Here is a 16,120-nt window from a genome sequence, read left to right on the forward strand (position 1 = left end):
GGTACACACGGAGAGATCTGTGCTTAAAATCTAAAAAATCTGACTAGATTGCTGAGAAGTTAAGCATGGATCTCGTGTGTATGCCCCCCCCCCCAGCGATAGGCCGCAAATCGCTATCGCCGGTGCTAGATTGAGCCTGCATGCAGGCTCAATCTAGCAGGTCGCTCACTTCAGCACTGTGTGAAGTGAGCGGCCCCCTGTCCCCGTCCCCCTTACCCCGCACACATCGCGCTGAGTGGGGGGAGAGATGTGTGCCAAGCGGTCTGTGCTAGATCGCTCAGCACACATCTCTACGTGTGTACCCCCCTTTCCACAATTTAGAGATGATTAACTGAATTTATTTGCCAGTAAGGGGGGAGGAACACCTTAATAGAATATTTAATCTATGTGGTAGAACAGCTTTAAGCAACCAATATACTGTATAATGCAACTGAAGATTACGGTTTTACGTATGGAGTCCTCCCAAAATACCAGGAGATGGAATCTTACAGAGTCTGCAATCAAGACATCATTACAAGGAATGAAGTCTATGGGTAATCACAGCCCATCCCCTGCTGTGTAATACAATGATTTGCGTTATCAAGCAGCAGGGAATGATGCAAATCACATCCACACTCAATAAAGGCTGGGCCTGATGATGTGAATCCCGTTAGTGGTATCCGGGAGGGTGACATACCAGGAGAGTAGGCAAGTATTATTTAAAGAGTTGCATTGCTAAGTTAGAGTTAACAAATACGTGTTTTTCAGAAATACAGTTCAGTTTAAAGTTAAAACATGAATTAAGGAAACAATGAGCAGGACTCGTTAGAAAGACTGGTTATACAGTAGCTATACTTTGTATTTTTACCACAGAGGGATACTTAAGGTTACTGTACATTCTGCCTGTGCTAAAAAAGCACAATACTTCTGTTGACTTAATATCTTTTCAAATGCATAATAATATGCAGACAACAAACCACACAAATTGCTAAAATTCACAAAAATACAATGTGGAAGCTTTTAAATACATTTCTGAAACTGAAGTTTTTAGGGAGCCAACGAAAGTGCTTAGTAAAATAAGCAGTAGATCTATACATTAAAAAAGCCTAAAGTATACGACAGAAACAATAGTGCTTGTTTTTTTTTTTTTTTATTCTTTTCCACAGAAACTGCACTTTTTAATAATAAAAAAAAAAAAAAAAAGTATTCTCAAACGTTATTTGGTAACTTGCATTAATATAAGTTGATGAGTTCATCAAATTTTTGTTTTTTATTTTGTTCTTTAAATAATTTAATGCTGTTGTCAATGTATTCGCTACAATTTTCCATTCCTAGTAAGTAATTTACCTCATGTTAGTAACACAGTCTGGGCCTGACTCGCACGTATAAGGGTAGGCAGCTGGGGAGGCATTTGATATGCCAGCAGTCGGGATCCCGGCGCTCAGCATACCGATGCCGGGATCCCGACAGCCGGCATACAACAACTATTCTCCCTCTTGGGGTGTCCACGACATCCCTGGAGGGAGAATAAATAGCGTGACGCGCCCCCACTTGCACCGCTGCTGGGATCCTGGCGCCGGTATGCTGGGTGCCGGGATCCCAAGCGGCGTTATAACATAGTACATCCGGCAGCTGCGTCTATTGGTGGTCGCCAGCGACTTTATGCAAATGTAGCTACAAACCCCGTCCCCTGTGTTCATCCATGTGGCTGAATGTGTAAGGTCTGAGACTCCCACTTTTAGTGCCCGTGCACTCTGTAATACCAATTTATTCATCTTACACCACTATCGACTGCACTATTAAAACTTGCACCTGGCCAAAGGCAGGTGCAGTTTCTCCATCTGACCGCCTGCGGCTGTGCGTATGTAAATGCAGCTTCTTTTACTGACGCTCTGTGACACTCCCGTAATACACCCACTGAAAAGACTATTTTTGCATGCATTTATAGTCACCTCACAGTCACCGTCTAGGGTCGGTATCCAATTAGCCCCGATCCGTTTTCAGCCGATAAAAACGGCCTGACATCGGGATTAATGGGCGATGGTCATTATTGCGGTACCCTATTACAGGCCATTTTCATTGGCCAAAAAAGGACCTGCGTTCGCGCAATAACACATGGAATCAGGGACTGTGTGTTCCTCTGAAGCAGACTCCCTGCCTGATCTTGTCTAAGTATTTGGGTGGTGGGCACCAACTGACTAGTGACCAGTAAACAATGTACAGGTATGTGCCTTCAAATCCATATGCCCTCCACAACTATAAATATATTATAAAAAGACTATAATTCCATGGCAATATACAAACTCGGATATTACATTTCCATAAAAATCCTAATACTACTACATTAGTACAATACAACCATTAATAGAAACGGCCTTACTGTTTATCATCCAAGCTAAAACCCGTTTCAGAGTAGGCAGAGAAAATGAACAGCGCCCCTAGTGGTCAAACATCCGCGGTATTTATTACAATAACATGTTTTACTTTTATTTCCAAATGACTGTACGTGTTTCAAAGTACACAAACTCTCCTATGCTTGTGACACTATACTATAAATATTGATAACTGCAAACAAACACAAAAAAATGACTTCCAATATTCTATACAGTACACTGCAGATAAAACTAACACCATTTGTATAGTTTGTCGATGCACACACAGCTTAGCACATGTTTACTTACCAGTGTGGCTGGTGGGGTTTTAAACTCAAACTGTGGCTCTTGCTTTGGTTTTGTGTTGTTCCTGGGTTTTTTTTTAATTTAAAAAAATAAATAAAAATGGATTAATGTAGTTTAATTAAAAATACAGCTGATTTGCTTTAACACCACCACTGGCGAGCAACATAATTTTTTTCTGGTCATGAAAACTTACTTTGTTTCCTGGGTTAGCGTCTGAGGTGTGTGCGTGGTCGTAATCGTGGCGATCTTCTCTGCGTTGGTCAATAATGAAGCGTTGGAGGATTCTACAAAATGTAAAGATTCTCAATTTCAACATAAGACTTGCGGTTAAGCGTGTGATCAGATTTATGTAATGCCCAGTAATTGCAGTAAGTACTGTATGTGGAAGAGTAGACAACTCAAGTCCTAGTATAAAAAAATGGGGAGTCTCAATTGCGCATTCCTAAAAGTGCCACCTATGCTGTCTTCTCTTCAAGATAAGTTCTCTAGTGCTGATATCACTTATACACTAAAATCCTAGTATACAACTTAAAATTGTGATTTAGTTATTGTGACTGAAAAAAAAATGTTCGGAGAGATTTATGAAACCTTGGAGAGAGTAAAAGAAGATAGAGATAAGATACCCAATAAGCTTCTGTCATTTTCCAAACACAGCCCCCCCCCCACCACACACACACTCATTGTGTTATATCTGGCACATGCTGTTGAAGGAATTTGACACTGGAATTGGAAGAGGACCACAGTGAAGGCAGCCATTTTGCCAATATACACGACCCCCTGCTGCCTCTAGGTTGTAGGGCACGGATAGGCTGCATTCTTAGGAATATTGGTTCAGCCAACAAAATGGCTCCTTCGCAGCATGTAGGTAGTTGTCACATTTTAACATTTAGAACAGCTACAGGTACAACACAAATTATCTGCAAAGTAAGACTATCATTCCCATCAAAAGATGCTTACTTTAGTCAAACCCTTTGGGAACAATTACTTGTTTTTAACACAAAGCAAATTTATAAAGTTATTCAAAATGGCTGGAAAGTATTTATATAAAGAAAAATAGGCAATGTACTTCATGAATATTCTAAACTAGTATTTATTTGAATGTAATGCGACGCCTATCTGTCTAATTGACTTGAAATATTGGTCAAGCTTAATCACTCTGAGAGAATTTAGACTTCCCGCCTGTGATTTGAAATATTACTGAACATGTCCAAAAGAAGGCTAGCGTGAACAGACATTTTTAATTACAATGCTTTATTTCTAAGTTTTAATAATAAAAGAAAAACCTAACCAAACAAATCTATGCCAAACACCTCACAGCTCAGCAACTATATTAGACTGCCTGTCTATATTGTCACAATGTGACAAAAAACCATGGGAACAGCACAGAGCAAAGCTGCCCCCCCCCCCCCCCCCCACTTAGAGGTCTTGGAAAAATAAAAGGACATTAGGGCAATCTACTTGTACTGACTACATCTTGAAAAAAACACTTTCCAACTGTCCTGATTTAGGTGGGTTCATCCCAAATTGAGGGAACTGTCACACCATCTAGATCAGGGGTGGGAAACCTCAGGCCCGCAAAGCCGTTTGCTCAGGCCCACCCGCTCGTGTCATGTTCGTGAGCCAATCAGAACTTGCGGACCGGCAGCCAATCAGGAGCCGCCGCTGCCGGTCTGCGAGCTCTGATTGGCTCACGAACCGGCAGCTGGTTTGAAGTCCAGCAGCAGCGGTAAGCAGCACAGTGGCAGCATTTGTATACCTGGCACTGTGGGGGCATTTGTATACCTGGCACTGTGGGGGCATTTGCATACCTGGCACTGTGAGGGGCATTTGTATAGCTGGCACTGTGGGGGGGGGGCATTTGTACAGCTGGCACTGTGGGGGGCATTTGTATACCTGGCACTGTGGGGGGCATTTGTATACCTGGCACTGTGGGGGGCATTTGTATACCTGACACTGTGGGGGCATTTGTGGATCTGGTACTGTGGGGGCATTTGTGGATCTGGCACTGTGGGGGCATTTGTATACCTGGCACTGTGGGGGCATTTGTATACCTGGCACTGTGGGGGCATTTGTATACCTGGCACTGTGGGGGCATTTGTATACCTGGCACTGTGGAGGCATTTGTGGATTTGGCACTGTGGGGGCATTTGTATACCTGGCACTGTGGGGGGCATTTGTATAACTGGCACTGTGGGGGGCATTTGTGGATCTGGCACTGCACTATTGGGGGCATATGTGTATCACGTCACATTTTAATTGGCCACACCCATTTTTTTGGTACCTCAAAGGGGCATACCTACTGGGGGGGCAGGGTAATTTTTTAAGTTGAGAATTTTTGTATGGCTCCCGAAGGATTTTATAAATATCCAAATGGCCCTTGGTAGAAAAAAGGCTCCCCACCCTTGATCTAGATTATCAGGTCTTGATCTTGTTTTGGTAACAGTTGGCAGGTATGTCAGTAAATTGTGTTTTTGGGAGGTAAGAGTGTTCAAGATAGCACCTTGGAAGCGCTATGCATGACCCAGAATGCGGGATAATGGACACTGTGATATAGACATGCCCCTATGGGGATTTTCCCATGTTCGTTTTCATTTTTAGTCCCAATTCATACTTACCTACTTCTTTATACTCCTCTTCAGGAGAAGCCGGAGAGGAGAAGCAGCTGGGTTCCTCGGGGGGGGGGGGGGGGGGGGGGGGGGGGGGGGCTGGGATTCCACATTATTAGGCCCTGCCATGGGATATCCTGTGAATCGCGGGTCCTTGTGGAAGGGGTGCGGCTAAAACTACACCAATGTCACTTAAGCTTTGCCCCCTCCATACGGAGGTGCGATTCCCGGCATTATCTCCATATCCTGCCCACTTAATTAGAAAGCGGGCAGGATGCAGGAGTCGTCCCTACTCTTCTAGGGGTGAAGGGGGGCTACCCATAAAATCGTGAATGTTCCGCAAGTTCCGGGAGAGTAGGTAAGTCCCACTTTCCTATAGATGTTGGGAGATATAAACAATGTGATAATTTAAAAAGGAATTAAATGTTAAGCTTACAAGAACTGCTATCTGCAGTAAAAACTAGAATTTTATTGAGTCAGAAATCTATCAGATTACAATTTTTGGAGTAAGGAAGGATACACCAACTTCCTGGCACTCACTCATACCTCCAACATCGGAGATCTCCAAAGTGGGATTGGAACATGGTTACGGGTTAAGTGTTGTCATGTCACTAGTTGTCGTTTTTCAGGAAAAAAAAAAACACTTTTTATTAATGTCACACTCTGGTGTGGCACCACAAAATGTGTCATCTGGGTGGGTTGTCTACTCTTCCATGAGCCAGAAGAAAATAGGATTTTGGTACTTACCAGGTAAATCCTTTTCTTTGAATCCATAGGGGGCACTGGAGTACTCTTGGGATATGGACGGGCTTCCGTAGGAACAGCACTGAATATTTAAATTTAGAACACTCCACCCCTCCATATCCCCGAGTACCTCAGTGTTTTTTACTGAGCCGAACAGGAACTATAGAGAGGTTGACAATGGAGTATTACATATAACATAACGGACAATAACGAAGTTGACACATAACGTTACTGACAACTAAACAGTTGACACCCTAACCAGCACTTGATAATTTGAACCAGTCGGTGAGAGTGTGTTACCATAAGATCCTCAGAACTCACCACAACTAGGTAAAACTGCTCTGGGTGGGCGTCCAGTGCCCCCTATGGATTCAAAGAAAAGGATTTACCTGGTAAGTACCAAAATCCTATTTTCTTTATCATCCACTAGGGGTCACTGGAGTACTCTTGGGACGTACCAAAGCTTCCCCCGTGGGCGGGAGAGCTGTTTGGCACCTGTAACACTAGGCGGCCAAAGCTAGATGCTGATGCCGCAAACGTATCAAACTTGTAAAAGCGCACAAACGTGTGCACTGAAGACCATGTAGCCGCACGGCAAAGCTGCGTCGTAGAAGCTCCTCGACCAGCTGCCCATGAAGTTCCCACAGAACGTGTGGAATGAGCGGTTACTGATGTAGGTGGTTGTAACCTAGCATGAAGGTAAGCCTGACGTATGGTTAGTTTTATCCATCTGGATAAGGTTTGTTTAGACGCTGGCCAACCCATCTTGGCAGCATCATAGAGAACAAACAACGTATCCGTCTTACGAACTGAAGACGTTCGGGATACATAAACGCGTAATGCGCGTACCACATTCAGAGTTCCAGAATGTGCTGTCAACACAGGAACTACTATTGGTTGATTGATGTGAAAAGATGACACTACCTTTGGTAAGAAAGCGGGATTCGTCCGAAGTTCCGCTCTGTCATCATGAAACACCAAATACGGTGACTTGCATGACAAGGCACCCAAATCCGAAACACGCCTTGCCGAAGCTAAGGCTAGAAGAAAAATTGTTTTCCAAGTGAGAAACTTTATATCCACTTGCTGTAAGGGTTCAAAATATGAAGACTGTAAGAACTCTAAAACCAGATTCAAGTCCCATGGCGCTGTAGGTGGAATGAATGGAGGCTGTACTCTGAGGACACCTTGGAGAAAAGTGCATATAGATGGCAATAGAGCCAATCGTCTTTGAAAGTAAATTGACAAAGCAGATACCTGCACCTTTAGTGTAGATAAACGCAGTCCTCCATCTAACCCTGTTTGTAGAAACAACAAAAGGCGGGATAACTTGAAAGATGATGTCGGAAACTTCCGAGCTTCACACCAACCTATATAGGCACGCCATATTCTGTAATAATGAGTTGCCGTAACCGGCTTCCTAGCTCGTAACATGGTTGGTATAACAGATTCTGGAATGCCCTCTCTTCTTAAGAGGGCGGTCTCAACAGCCACCCCGTCAAACGCAGCCGCGCTAAATCGGGGTAAAGGAACGGACCCTGTTGTAACAGGTCTGGACGTAGTGGGAGCGGCCAAGGATCGTCTGCGAGTAGTCCTCGGAGATCCGAGAACCAAGCTCTCCGAGGCCAATGAGGCGCCACTAGTATGACTGTGACAGACTCTTTTTTGATCCGTTTTAGCACCAGAGGGAGCAACGGAAACGGTGGAAACAGATACACAAGACTGTACGGCCACGCGACAGTGAGAGCATCCACCGCCACTGCCTTTGGATCTCTTGTTCTGGACACATACTGGAACGTTTGGTGATTGTGTCGAGACGCCATCAGGTCCACCTGAGGATAACCCCATCTCTGAACCAACATGTGAAACACTTCTGGATTTAATGCCCATTCGCCTGGATGAAAATCCCGACGACTGAGATAATCCGCTTCCCAGTTGTCCACTCCCGGAATGAACACGGCCGACAACATCACCTGGTGGCATTCCGCCCAATTGAGGATTCGAGCTACTTCCCGCATTGCCATGCGGCTTCTCGTTCCTCCTTGTTTGTTGATGTATGCGACCGCCGTCGCATTGTCTGACTGCACTTGGACAGGCTGAGAGCGAAGCATGTGCACTGCTTGTCGTAGCACATTGTAAATTGCGCGGAGTTCCAGGACATTTATAGACAGCAATTTTTCGTGATCCGCCCAGAGACCCTGGAGCTGACAATTTTGAATTACCGCTCCCCAACCTCTGAGACTGGCGTCCGTAGTTAGAATTATCCAATTCCAGCCTCCGAACCGTCTTCCTGCGGTTAAATTGTGTTCCTTGAGCCACCAGAGCAGAGATACTCTTGCCCTTGGCGACAACCTCACCCTGTGGTGAATCTGCAGATGCGAGCCCGACCACTGGGCGAGCACATTCAGTTGAAATGGACGCGAGTGAAATCTTCCGAACTGAAGCGCTTCGAAAGCTGCCACCATTGTGCCTAAGAGGCGAATGCACAAGTGTACAGACACTGTGCGTGGCTTGAGCACTAATTGTACTAGATGGCGTAGAATTTGTACTTTCTGCTGTGGTAGGTAAATTCTTTGATTGACCGTATCGAGAATCATACCTAGGAATTGAAGGCGTTGAGACGGAATTAGATGTGATTTCTTGAAGTTGACAATCCAACCGTGGTGAACCAGTACATCGTATGTTAGCAGCGCATGTTGGAGAAGTATCTGTTGAAACGGAGCTTTGATGAGCAGATCGTCTAAATACGGAACTATTGTCACTCCCAGGGATCTGAGATGAGCTATCATCACAGACATCACTTTGGTGAATACCCGAGGCGCTGATGACAGGCCAAACGGTAGAGCCTGAAACTGGTAATGGTTCTGGCGTATTGCAAACCGTAAGAATTTCTGATGAGGCTGCCAAATTGGAATGTGTAAGTACGCATCCTTGAGATCTAGCGCAATCATAAATTCCTTTGGCTCTAAACCCGCAATCACCGAACGCAGAGACTCCATTTTGAATCTGTAGTAAGTTACGTACTGATTGAGACCCTTTAAGTTCAATATTGGTCTGACTGAGCCATCCGGCTTCGGTACCACAAACAGACTTAAATAATAACCCTGACCCTGTTGGTGTACAGGGACCGGAATCAAAACTGCCGAATCCAGTAGGGACTGAATGGCAATTTGCAGAACCGTCCTCTTGTCGTCCGACAGAGGCAATCCTGTCTTGAAAAACCGCAGAGGCGGAAGACAGTCGAACTCTATTTTGTAACCTTTTAACACTAACATCCGTGGATGTGTGGAACCAAGCCAAATGGAACGTCTGAAGGCGTGCTCCCACAATCGGAGAACCGAGATGGGCTGGTAGCCCGTCATGCCACTGGTTTGTCGGTAACCTTAGCGTCCTGGCGAGTTGTGTTGGTTTGTTGGAAACCACGTCCGCGACCACGTCTAGCAGGCGTGGCTGTTCCTCTGCCACGTCCTCGAAAGGACTGAGGTCTAAAGGATTTGAACGAAGGTCCAGCGTACCTCCTTCTTGATACCGGTGGAGGCAATGGTAAGAAAACAGACTTACCTCCCGTAGCCTCAGCAATCCATGCGTCCAATTCAGGACCAAACAGCTTCTTGCCATCGTAAGGCAACGCCTCTATACCTCGTTTGACCTCTGCCTCCGCATGATAAGCACGCAGCCAGAGTGCTCTTCGTGCCGTAACTAGCGACGATGAAATACGAGAAGTGAGCTGACAGACGTCAGTCGACGCTGTACAGAGATACTCTACAGCCTCACTCATTTGATTTACAAGAAGTATCAGGTTTTCGTCATGTAAAGCAGATTTGAGTTCTGTAAGCCATATTATGAGCGTCTTAGTGACCCAAATGCCAACCAATCCAGGTCTCAGCATCACACCTGCTGCTACATACATGGATTTTAGCATAGTTTCTATCTTGCGATCTGAAGGATCTTTAAGCGTAGTCGCTGCTGGCACTGGTATGGTTAATTTCTTGGTAAGCTTCGACACTGAAGAATCAACTATTGGTGGATTCTCCCATGTACACGTTACCGAGTCTGGAAACGGGTAACTAGACTTAAATCTGCGAGGTATAGAAAACCGTTTATCTGGATTCTGTCGTGTTTCTACTAACATCTGATTAAGAGATTCCGACACAGGAAAACTTATTGGATTTTTTTTTCGTTTAGTAAATATGACCTGATCATTTGTGAGAGGCTCCTCAGTTTCAGTAAACTTCAGAGACTGACGTACCGCTCTGATGAGATCATCAATGCCGGAACTGTTAAAATCCTCGCCATCTGACTCCACTTCGCCCTCCTCACCCTCATCTTGTTCCGTGAGGTCTGGCATGGAATCGTCAGAATGCAACATAGCAGAAACTGGAAAATCATAAGACATATGAAATTTATCCCGTTTACCCAAAATGGATTTGGACCTTACGCAAGGCTGAGCCGCCTCCGGTAGTTCTGGCGGTCTCACCCTAGACTCAGATCTTGCCGTTTCCCGCTCCTGACGAGCGGCGGTCAATTCTGATTGTAACCTATCCAGTACATTTACTAACATACCCCACGGAGGGTCCGGTGAGGACATTGGTTGTAAAACTGGAGCAGAAATGGTATTCTGAACCGAATCCACAAAACATACTGTACATGTGGTAGATCCATCCGGTAACACACTGCTACAGACTTTGCAATTATGCTTTTTAGTTTTTGCTGGTGCCTACAATACAATACACAAAAAACAGACACTTGCACGACTCAGTAAAATAGTAGTAAGGTGTCTCTGTATATATATCTGGCCGAGTGCAGTACACGTGGCTAGTACTATGAAATGTGATCCCAAATTCCCACTAACACCCCTGCGCCTCCGGTGGAGTAGAGATGTAGTACTGGAACGTTCTGGAATCACAGCAGGAAGACACAGGAAGCATGTTAAAATGGCCCCCATGCTATGCTTACACATATAATCATAGTGCTGGTTACAAACTTACAACTGATTATAACCCTGCAAATACCCCTGCAGCCTAGCATCTGCTGTTGCTGCAGTATTTTCTTATGCCGCTGTATTGCCCCCTTATTTATTGCCCCCCCCCCCCTCCGTGAGGTAATGCCTGCATGCTCTTTGAGATGCAGAGCAGCGGGCAGCGCAGTGGGGCCGCCAGCGGGTATCGCCGAGCGGATCGCTGTGCTGTGAGCCGCGTGAACAGCGGGTAAAACAGCGGTGGGACCCGGAGCAGTGCGAGCGGCCAGAGCAGCAGCGGCGGCCGGCGCAGTGAGCGGGAGAGCAGCGGCGGCCGGAGCCGTGTGAGTGGGGAGAGCAGCGGCGGCCGGAGCCGTGTGAGCGGGAGAGCAGCGGCGGCCGGAGCCGTGTGAGTGGGAAGAGCAGCGGCGGCCGGAGCCGTGTGAGTGGGAAGAGCAGCGGCGGCCGGAGCCGTGTGCGGCGGCGGCCGGAGGCAGTCTGCAGAGTCCCCAGTAACAATGTCCCCACACCTCGGGGCGGCAGCGGGAGCTGACCGCCCCGTTCACATACCTTCACTCCTGCAGCTTGTGAGGAGGCTCCGACGGGGCTTCTGTACAAGCGCCGGCCAGCCTGAGCAGGAGGATCTGTGTGTGTGCTGTGAGGGAGCTCTTTCAGAGAGGCCCGACACGCCCCTGCTGCTATCAGCAGCTGCACTATCCCTGACCCTGCCTTTTGGAAGGGGGAAAGGGATGTGTCTAAAATAGAAAAATATAAAAATAAAAATTCAAAGTAATTGTGGCCCAGCCACAAACGAACTGTTGCTATCGAGCACAGAAAAAACACTGAGGTACTCGGGGATATGGAGGGGTGGAGTGTTCTAAATTTAAATATTCAGTGCTGTTCCTACGGAAGCCCGTCCATATCCCAAGAGTACTCCAGTGACCCCTAGTGGATGATAAAGAAATCCCAATGGATTCATGATATCGCAAGTATGATACAAATATAGTAGAAGTAGAACATTTACTGCCCAGGTCCAGTGCAATTCTGCTAACATCATGCGTCTTTTTTTCCTGAAAATGAGTCTTGGTTGCAACGCAATGAGACTAAGACGCACTTAAAGACTAATTAATCAGCAAGGTCTCCTCGCATGTTGCCACTAAGACAAATTTTCAGCAAAAAAGACACCCGTCACTAAAAGAGTCTCACGGCCCTGGCGTGCCAAGAGGGGCTTTTTGGCATAACTCCAGAAAAAGATGTATGAGGACATATCTGTATGTGATCACTTTATTTCCGCCTGGCTTGCTAGAGGTGTAGTTACCAGAGAACATGGGCCACAATGGGCTAACACCTTTTAAAGATAGGGTAAGCGAAATGGAACAAACTTCTGGAAACCTAAGTTTTTGGACCTTGGTAAATGGGGTATTTTTGATGGCTATATCTGCTATGGCACCCATTTGGTAAATATCCCGGATTGTCTAAAATACACAATTATTCAGAAAAATCCATTTTACCGCATTTTTGGGCTTAAAACAGGCCCCATGAATAGAGAGAGAACAATATGATACATACTGTAGACATAAACTACAAACAGACATGAGATAGAAATGAGAAAGTAATACAGTAGACCCACAGAGATATGGTGCCCATACACTTGTGCGATGCCCCGCACATCACACCGGCCGTTCAGGTGCGATGAAATCGTGCCTGAACTGCCAAAGTGATTACCATGCGATCATGCGATAGATCGCATAGTAATCACGTGATGGGTACGTTACAGCCGAGTTCCCGATGGGTGCCGATCGCGTATCGAAGTGCGATATATCGCATGTGTTTTTTAAAAACACATGTGATCGCACTGCGATGCGATAAATATTAAGTGTAGCGCATACTATCATGAGACGCGATATTCGAGCGGCGTGCCCGCGCATTGTGTCGCATGGTACCTTAAATGTGCATACAATCCTTTGATTCCTTTCACAGATGCGGTCGAAATCGAAGGATTGTATGCCATATCTCACAAGTGTATGGGCTACAATAGATAGATGTGAACAAGAAAGATGGTAAATATACAGTATACACAATAAATCAGAGTCCTCTGCAGTTTGTCCTAGGGAACAATTCTGCTTTGATGTAAAGTTACAGCAACCACTCACATCAACAATTTGAGAACAATGATGTAAAACCCCCAAAAAATAAAAAATCCAAAGTGCATTAGACCAATTTTGGAATTTGCATGAAGAGGTCTGAAAAGGCGTGACGGTATCTGATCTATTAGCAAGATTACGGTCATTATCGAGAACCCTCAACTGAGGCATCCTATTTACATAATTACACGAGTGACTAGCGTTCTAAAAGAGATAGTCAGTAGTACAAAACTGCACATGTGTTTTAGATATCATACTACTGAAAGATTTTAAAAAAACAATTTGAGAACAGCAATAAGGGGAGGGCATTATGTAGGCAGGGGTATCATCTCAGATATTCTGTGCCCCACCCCTAATGTAGGCTGACCGTATTATCCTTTTAAACTGGGACACTCATAAATTACACAGGTTCTGTTGCTGGCTGACTTCAAGTCTGTATGTCACCTGGTTTTATTCAGCCCCAGAACCTGTGTAATTTATGAGTGTCCCAGTTTAAAGGGATATTATGGTCAGCCGACATTAGGGGCAGGGGCACAGAATATCTGAGATGATACCCCAGATAAAAGTTACACAACCAAACTAATATAAATACCTAATTAAAAGTGTCCCTGTCACATACAGTCAGGGCATCTATTTTGTAGGTCCATCTAATATCGATGAGTACACAATCTATGAACTAGTGGCACGTCAATGAGACATGAGGCACGTTAATGCGACATGAGGCACAACTGCCAGTCCTATATGAAGACAACAGAGACACTGCAAATGGAAGACTGTACTGAATAGTTTTATTATAGGATCTGTAAAAATGCCTATGGAGAACTTGTGACATTTGTGCATGCCAGTCTTCCACGCTTATTTCTAAAAGCAATTATGCAGAGAATGTTAAATGTTCTTGACCTATATATTTGCTGTCAATTGAACACACATATGCTTTTACATATTTAAAATACTTTGAAATAGTTTCAGAGTTTAATGGATGTTTCCCTTTTGCTGACATTTTTTTAAAAGTTAATGGAAAAATCCTTTAGCTATATTACTTAATTTGCAACAAAGATTATCAGTTAATTTAGTCTGAGTACAGTCTCTAGTAGAGCTTATGTAACATACCTGATTTAGGAGAGCGAAATGACTGCATAGGAATAGAGAGAGTTAAACCTCCTGTGAGAGGTGGACCTAACTGTGAGGAAAAGTACAGCCTATGGTAAAGAGGGGAGGGTTCAGTATATATAGGGACTGCTAGGCCAGCTTGGTCTAACAATTTTCTGCCAAATTCAAGTCTCCGTGTCATTATTTCTTGGTATTAAAGGTACTGAATGCTTTACTTTTGAATAAGGGGTCCACACATTATCATTAGGAGGTTTATAAGAAAATGATTTCCATTTCTCGTTCATGGGGTGGCTGCTGTATAGGGAAGAGGATACAGCACCCACTACCACTGCTGTGTCATTGACTGTACAGTTGTGGATTTGTAATATAAAGCCCAAATAGCTTTTCACAAGAGATGCAAAAAATAGTTGTGTCAAAGCAAAGTCCACATTATATCTATCTATTATCTCAAATATTATTCTTCCCACATTCATGAACACGCCCCCCTGGCAGAAGATTCCACCAATAAAATCGTTCTCTTTATAGATTTGACAATATCATTCAAATTTAAAGCATAGCATCTTCACCAAGTAAAACTTCATTAAGGACGTACCAGATGGGGTTTTCAAGTCATGTAATTTTACTTTAATGAACTTTTCGTTCTTCCTTTCATCACTCAATAATCCTACATTAAACTGTGCCCGAATGGATAGGTCTAAGAATACAGCCAGTGGATGATAATGCAGTCTTTGGCTGCTTCCCGTTTCATAACTGGCTCTTAATGCAATATCGCTACCACTAATTATCTAACAACCTTGATTACGAGCCCCTTGATGAGCATTCTTACTTCTAAACATCTCTCTGAACTGACTGGTGCTGTTCATTCATTATATAATAAAAGACACTTGTAAAGCTCTAAGACTATTAATGAGAATCCCATTTACCTGTCTCAGTGTCTCTTCTACCTGTGACTCTCATCTACCTGTCTCAGTGTCTCTTCTACCTGTGACTCTCATCTACCTGTCTCAGTGTCTCTTCTACCTGTGACTCTCATCTACCTGTCTCAGTGTCTCTTCTACCTGTGACTCTCCTCTACCTGTCTCAGTGTCTCTTCTACCTGTGACTCTCATCTACCTGTCTCAGTGTCTCTTCTACCTGTGACTCATCTACCTGTCTCAGTGTCTCTTCTACCTGTGACTCTCATCTACCTGTCTCAGTGTCTCTTCTACCTGTGACTCTCATCTACCTGTCTCAGTGTCTCTTCTACCTGTGACTCTCATCTACCTGTCTCAGTGTCTCTTCTACCTGTGACTCTCATCTACCTGTCTCAGTGTCTCTTCTACCTGTGACTCTCATCTACCTGGTCTCAGTGTCTCTTCTACCTGTGACTCTCATCTACCTGTCTCAGTGTCTCTTCTACCTGTGACTCTCATCTACCTGTCTCAGTGTCTCTTCTACCTGTGACTCATCTACCGATGAAGCCTCCGTTATCTTGGCTATTTCTCTGCCTAAATGGAGGTTTAGTCGCACCTAGGTGATAGCTTAGGTTGCTGAGTTTAATCACGGATAGGTGCATTGAGGCACGACTACATACTCAGCATGCAATATACACATCACCACCACTGGGTGGCTAATGCTCCACTAAGCCAGTACTTAAGAGCGAGGCGGAATGATCTACAGTACAAGCTCTGGCAAATAGTCAGTGACGACTATAATGTTAATGTACACACAGACCAATGGTCAGATGGAGAGGGTCAATTAAAAAAAAAAAGTTTACACAGACACAAACGAACGTATTCAAACACTTGTCAATTGCCGTGTTACTGCATGTGAGCGTCCAAGGCCCGTAGACAAAGCAATAGAGTAAAAATTAATATAGCGTATGCAGATGCAACTAATGTGCGAAAGCAATAATGTAGTTCA

At 44.6% G+C, this 16,120-nt stretch overlaps 1 protein-coding gene across 1 annotated transcript in view; it reads right to left on the minus strand.

Annotated features, from left to right (window-relative positions):
• MAGI1 (membrane associated guanylate kinase, WW and PDZ domain containing 1) overlaps nt 1-16,120 on the minus strand; it is an 809,094-nt gene that overhangs the window by 15,184 nt on the left and 777,790 nt on the right. Inside the window, exons 19-20 of the mRNA XM_063940923.1 lie at nt 2,851-2,941; nt 2,661-2,721 (exon numbers count right to left, since the gene is read on the minus strand). Coding sequence (XP_063796993.1) covers nt 2,661-2,721; nt 2,851-2,941 — 152 coding nt within the window. The remainder of the gene's footprint in view (nt 1-2,660; nt 2,722-2,850; nt 2,942-16,120) is intronic.

The sequence above is a fragment of the Pseudophryne corroboree genome, chromosome 9 (assembly GCF_028390025.1).
Source record: "Pseudophryne corroboree isolate aPseCor3 chromosome 9, aPseCor3.hap2, whole genome shotgun sequence".
NCBI lineage: Eukaryota > Metazoa > Chordata > Amphibia > Anura > Myobatrachidae > Pseudophryne > Pseudophryne corroboree.